This window comes from Sinocyclocheilus grahami, unplaced genomic scaffold, assembly GCF_001515645.1.
Source record: "Sinocyclocheilus grahami isolate Dianchi unplaced genomic scaffold, SAMN03320097.WGS_v1.1 scaffold96.1, whole genome shotgun sequence".
NCBI classification, from domain to species: domain Eukaryota; kingdom Metazoa; phylum Chordata; class Actinopteri; order Cypriniformes; family Cyprinidae; genus Sinocyclocheilus; species Sinocyclocheilus grahami.
The window spans coordinates 1622018-1628339 of record NW_015505275.1 but is presented as its reverse complement, the minus strand read 5'-3'; the positions used below and the strand labels follow the sequence as shown (position 1 = coordinate 1628339).

The following is a 6322-nucleotide window of genomic DNA, read 5'->3' as shown; positions in this document are numbered from 1 at the left end:
CTAGTTGTCCTATGATGTGTCTCTACACAGGTGTTATTTTCTAATAATGTATTTGACATTAGATTTTCCTTTATTTATTTTGAAGCAGTAATTATTGCTTGGCATGAAAAAAAGAGAAATCTGCATACATAACTATTAATTGACTTATTTATACATTCATTTTTAGTTTTCTATCTTATCATTCATGCAAATGTCTGAGGTAATCCAGATCATTACATCACGTTCAGCATCTGTTTCATTTGGAGGTTTCATATTATTCTGTAAGAAGCTGAGGGAGTGAAAATAACATGGAAACTGTGAAACATTTATTGAACTGTTTGATGACAATAAATTGTTCTGTCTTATAACTTCTGTGTAACACTTTACTAACCTTGTTTTGTAATATTATTTTAGTTCATTTTTCCATAGTATAACTTATAAACAGGCATAAAATAAAGCTTAGTATTATGAAACAGAACAGGTAAGAGATCTCAACTCTGGCGAAATCCACAATACTTTACACTTTGGTAACCCATGAAGCACTTTATTTTTGTTTGACCGTATCTAACAGATTAAAAGTCAAAATGATTTAAAAAATAAATATTGAAATATTATTAGAATTTAAATACTATTAGCTTTGTCACATGCAACCCTGTTAGCTTATGATATTTTCCTATTGCAAAAAACTGACAGAAATGGTTTTTTTGGCACCCTAGGAACATAATTTTGTGCCATGATGACAAAAGTTATTCTGTTTTCTCAGTTTCTTATAACCATGCTCAACCTTTCAAATATTTATTTAACTTATTGCTAGAAAATTGCGAGGTTAAACCTATCTATCTATCTATCTATCTATCTATCTATCTATCTATCTATCTATCTATCTAATCTATCTATCTATCTATCTATCATTTTCATGCGCTCGTTCCTGAACACATTTCCCAGAAGCCTTTGCTGTAAAACATGTGACGCATTTAACCTGCGACTTCTGCGCGTTGTTCGGTGCTCTGCGTTTGTATGTCGTTGCATGTTGGCTGATATTCGTATTTTTTATTGAGGTGAGAAGAAAAGAAGCGCTCTAGAAATGTAAGTTAAGCTCATTTACTCGGATGACTATTTTAAAACCTCGTTCAGCAAATAAACGATGTTTTGATCTAATTCGCGTTTGTTTTCTCGCTCTGTTCGTAGATGTCTCTGGCAGACGAATTGCTTGCCGACTTGGAGGAGGCAGGAGAAGAAGAGGACGGGCTGTATCCCGGTGGAGGAGGGGGTGAGAGTGATGGGGAACCCGGGGAGAATCAAGCCGATGGAGGTCTGGAGGACATACCAGAGGAGATGGAGATGGATTACAGTGGGACGGAGAGTGTCACATCCATAGCTAAACTAAGACACAGCAAGCCAGTGAGTTTTTAACTTCATTCATTTGACTTTTATCTCTAACGTTAAATGGATTCATATAAGTACCGTCTCCCTGAAACGTTACACTAACTTATTGCAAACATCTCGACTTCGTATAGTTTGCTGAAATCATGGATAAAATCGGTCATTATGTTGGAAATCAACGCAAAAATTCAGAAGGTGAGTAACATCCATCTCCTTTACGAACATCCTGGTAATTATGAATTTTCCATGTTTAACCTATTTTTCCCACTCTCTTCAGTGTCTGGACCTGTTGAAGCAGACCCCGAGTACAGACTCATTGTCGCCGCCAACAATCTCACAGTGGAAATTGACAATGAACTTAGTGAGTTTCATATGAATTTTATAGTGAATATGCAAAATCTTTATCGCCAACTTTCAAGATTTGTATCGCTTATCAAGCACCATAACATTAATTCCTCTTTATTTCCTCCTCAGATATCATTCACAAGTTTGTTCGTGACAAGTACTCCAAAAGGTTTCCTGAACTGGAGTCTTTGGTGCCAAATGCACTAGACTATATCAGAACTGTTAAGGTATGAAGAAGCATATTAATTTGGAAAATGTGATGGGCTGAGCATTTTTGAGCATCCTATTCATGCAAAATGTGGTGTCACATGATTTGCATCCTCTGATCAGTAATTTTGTTTTATCAATGAAGCTTAAACATAAATTCGCATGTGTGTTTTATATACGATAATGTGTTTGTGTGTCTTCAGGAGCTGGGCAACAATCTAGAGAAATGCAAAAATAATGAGACCCTCCAGCAGATCCTGACTAATGCTACCATCATGGTGGTCAGTGTTACAGCCTCAACCACTCAAGGGTGAGTTAGCAGATATACTTGGTATGATTACAGGAAGAGAACCTTGTTTTTTGTTAAACTCTTCTGTTTAAAAGTTTGGAGCGAGTAGGATTTCAGCATTCTGTTGATCAGAAGTGACTGTAAAGACTTTTACATTGTTCCAAAAGATTAAAATGCAAATAAATGCTGTTTTTGAACTTTCTGTTCATCAAAGAATCATAAAAGAAGAAAAAATGAAGCATATTAAAAGGAAGTGTGTTAAAAAGCGCAGCTGTTTTCAACATGGTTATTTAAACACCAAATCAGAATAATTAGAATTATTTCTCAAGGATCATGTGACACTTAAGACTGAAATTTGAGCTTTGCTATCACAAGAATAAATTCCATTTTTAAATATTTTCAAATAGAAAATGATTTCACAATATTACTATAGTTTTGCTCAAATAAATGCAACCTAGGTGAGGATCAGAGACTTTCAGAAATATTTCCAAAAACTCTTGACCAACCCCAAACTTTTGCAGTTTTTTTTTTTTAATTAAATGATTGTATTTTTGCAGAACAATGCTTGGTGATGACGAGCTTCAGCGATTGGAGGAGGCATGTGACATGGCCCTTGAGCTCAACCAATCAAAACACAGGATCTATGAATATGTGGAATCCAAGATGTCATTTATTGCTCCAAATCTTTCAATTATTGTCGGAGCTTCAACTGCTGCCAAAATTATGGGTGAGAACAAGACTGCTGAATTAAAAGGATAGTTAGTTACCCAAAAATTACAATTCTGTTATTAACATGTTGTTCCAAACCCACATGACTTTCTTCTGTGGGACACAAAAGTAAAAAAAAAAAAAGAAGTTTTATCTTGATTGGGGGAAATATTCACTTATACTTGATCACAATAAAATATGGTTCTACTGTAAAAATCCCTTGCGTTGACAACATGCAAACCTTCTCCCCTGATTTCAGGTGTTGCTGGTGGTCTGACTAACCTGTCCAAGATGCCTGCGTGTAATCTGATGTTGCTGGGAGCTCAGCGGAGGACGCTGTCTGGATTCAGCAGCACATCCCTGCTGCCCCACACAGGCTACATCTACCACTGTGATGTAGTGCAGTCTCTGCCTTCAGTGAGCATCAACCTTTTTGCTTTCACTTACTTACTTTTCATTGCTTTTATTTGATAATTTTTTTTCTTTGCTTCCAGGATCTGAGGAGAAAAGCAGCCCGTCTGGTTGCAGCTAAATGCACTCTGGCTTCCCGCGTGGACAGTTTCCACGAGAGCGTGGATGGCAAGGTCAGCAGTGTCATCATGGTCTACACCACTGTACAGATTAGAGTTTACTCACTTCAGATGATAATTAAAGTGCCCCTATTATGCATTTTCGTATATTAGGCTTAGGGTTAGGTTAGAACATAAGGTTGTGAACATAAACTATCTGCAAAGTTGTGAAGCCGACAGTGCACGATAAATAAAGTTGTCTATCAAAAAAAAAAAAAAAAAGAGTCTGCTCGCAATTGCCTAAACGAGTCGTCGGGAATTAGAATCTTATTCTGTTACGACTCTACGTCACAAAGTAACACATTTGCATAATGTCTGCCCACGTTCTATGTCGTCAACTTGCCCGCCCACAAACAGTAACATTTCCGTGTAGTTAACATCATGTCGAGAAGACGCCGTATCCTACGCTGTGAGAGTACTTTGTTTTATCACATCTTAGAATTACCACAAACTTGTTAACACTTGACCACTGAGAAACGTTGTGCTTGCGAATCGGTCTCTTGTCGATCAGCCAGTTCAACCGTTTCATCATCAGACTCTGACTCGAATTGGTAAGGCACAATCCATACCATCTTTTCTATGTATTGATAAGTCTCGAGGGCTGTCATTCCGTCATGGCAATGGGCGTTTCGTTTCCGACACGCTCTGTTTCTGACACGGTAGACCAATCCAGAGCCAATCTCTGTACGGCTCTGGACCAGTCACAAAGGACTGCGCCATCTGACCAATCACAGCAGTGAGGGCTCACGGAAAGGAGGAGTTTAGAGAGACTGATTCTTTGAACTGCTTCGCACGAGTCGTTTACGAATCATTTAGAAATTAGGTAAAATTAAATCTATTTTTTTGAGTAAACTAACGTGTTTTTTGACCTTGCATACATGTAAACCTCTTTTAGGAGACTCATAAAACAATATTAGCAACCTTGAAAATGGCATAATATGGGCACTTTAAAGCTAGAATGTAGTTGCTGCTAAAAATCTTTAGAAGTACTGTAGTGCTTTGTCTTGATTAACTTGTTTATTTGTTTATACACAGGTTGGCTATGATTTGAAGGAAGAGATCGAGCGGAAGTTTGATAAATGGCAGGAGCCCCCACCAGTCAAGCAGGTGAAGCCTCTTCCAGCTCCCCTAGATGGACAGAGGAAGAAGAGAGGAGGAAGAAGGTGAGGGTCAAAAGGGGTGGGAATGATGGGTCTTTTTTTTTAAATTATATATTGTATTATGTTGTATTATATATTCAAAATATGACCTTACATGGTGTTTGTGAGAGAACTACATTTTATACTTCATCTAAAAGAAACTGAAAAAATGGCGTTATGACAATATTCTTGACAAGTGAAAATAAAAAAGGGAAGTACAAATGTATGTTTTCAGCTTACATTACATTATTCATTCTTAAATATGACTACTTGACAATATTTCATAATTTGTATTTTAAATTTTGCATTGAGATGCTTTTCTTGACAAGTAAGCAAAATCAGTTTGGAAATTATTTTTGTATTACACATTTTTTTTAAACAAATATTTCCTGTACAATTTTTTTAAAAGTAGAAACAATTTTCACTCAGAAATTGCTAGTAAATTTCACAAATAGTTACAAAGAGTTGACAAAACACTGAATTAAACATAAACATGGAATTTTCTGTGAAATTTTTGAAGTGGAAAGACTGAAATAGTATTTTCTTGTAAAACCTACTCCAATAATCTGTTTTATTTACAACTTGGGGGGGGGGGAATTTTTTTTTTTTTTTTTACATTGTATGAACTTGTCATTCTTTTTTTTAATTTTTTTTTAATATACTCTCAGGTATCGTAAGATGAAAGAGAGGCTGGGTCTGACAGAAATCAGGAAACATGCCAACAGAATGACATTTGCAGAGGTTAGTTGACCTCTGTCAGTATTGCTCCATTAGCATGCTTTGTTTAAAATTCCACAGATTGACTCTGCAACTGTGGATTATAAACATTCTGTCTTTCTCCCTGTAAGATCGAAGATGATGCTTATCAGGAGGATCTGGGCTTCAGTCTCGGTCAGCTGGGAAAGTCTGGCAGCGGCAGAGTCAGACAAGCTCAGGTCAACGACTCCACCAAGGCCAGAATATCCAAATCCTTACAGGTATGCTTGCATACTGTAGAATTAATTATAAAACTTAAAAATCAGTTTCTTCATATTTAAAGTCCCCGTGAAATCAAAATGAAAGTTTTTTTGGGTGTTAGTATCAATATGTTAGTCTTAAGGTTATCTATAAGGCAGTGTGCTCCAAAACAGTGACAAAATTCGCATTTAGAAGATATAAGCATTCAAAGCTTGCAGTTCGTCACTTCCGCCAAAACGGCTCAACAATTTTTTTTTGACGTCACATCATACTTCAGCTTCTCATCAAACTTTCTGTCCAATCAAATGCTCTCTAGAAGCCGAAGCGTCCGCCCCCTACACTATAAAATAGACGCTGAAGCCGCGGCTGAAATCGGTCACTTGTCCACAGAATTAGTAATTAGTAAGTGAATGGAACGTAGTGCACTATATAGGGGACAGGGAACGATTCAAACAGTGTAAATATGCTTTCCATTGAGGAAAAAAAGAAGTCTGGTTTGGCATTGTGTCACGCTAACCACCACACCGCACACATACTCTGCTCCGGTCCAGAGACACGATAGCACGTTGCGGATCACATGCGCGAGTCGGCGCAGACCACAAAATGTATCGGAGCTATTTGAATTCTACACAATGCTATATTTTATAGCAATATGGATGAGATTGTGACTGTCATACCCCCTGACAAATGCGGCTTTACGGAGCTCAACGGTTCTGAACGGCTCTAGCCCAAGCTGTGATATAAAC

At 37.2% G+C, this 6322-nt stretch overlaps 1 protein-coding gene across 1 annotated transcript in view; it reads left to right on the top strand.

Annotated features, from left to right (window-relative positions):
* Window positions 1-927: 927 nt before the first annotated feature.
* LOC107587780 (U4/U6 small nuclear ribonucleoprotein Prp31-like) overlaps window positions 928-6322 on the top strand; it is a 7487-nt gene continuing 2092 nt past the window's right edge. Inside the window, exons 1-12 of the mRNA XM_016275689.1 lie at window positions 928-1065; window positions 1168-1380; window positions 1497-1557; window positions 1640-1723; window positions 1837-1934; window positions 2118-2224; window positions 2761-2930; window positions 3171-3328; window positions 3406-3495; window positions 4516-4643; window positions 5288-5360; window positions 5468-5596. Of these exons, the coding sequence (XP_016131175.1) occupies window positions 1168-1380; window positions 1497-1557; window positions 1640-1723; window positions 1837-1934; window positions 2118-2224; window positions 2761-2930; window positions 3171-3328; window positions 3406-3495; window positions 4516-4643; window positions 5288-5360; window positions 5468-5596 (1311 nt within the window). The 5' untranslated portion in view covers window positions 928-1065. The remainder of the gene's footprint in view (window positions 1066-1167; window positions 1381-1496; window positions 1558-1639; window positions 1724-1836; window positions 1935-2117; window positions 2225-2760; window positions 2931-3170; window positions 3329-3405; window positions 3496-4515; window positions 4644-5287; window positions 5361-5467; window positions 5597-6322) is intronic.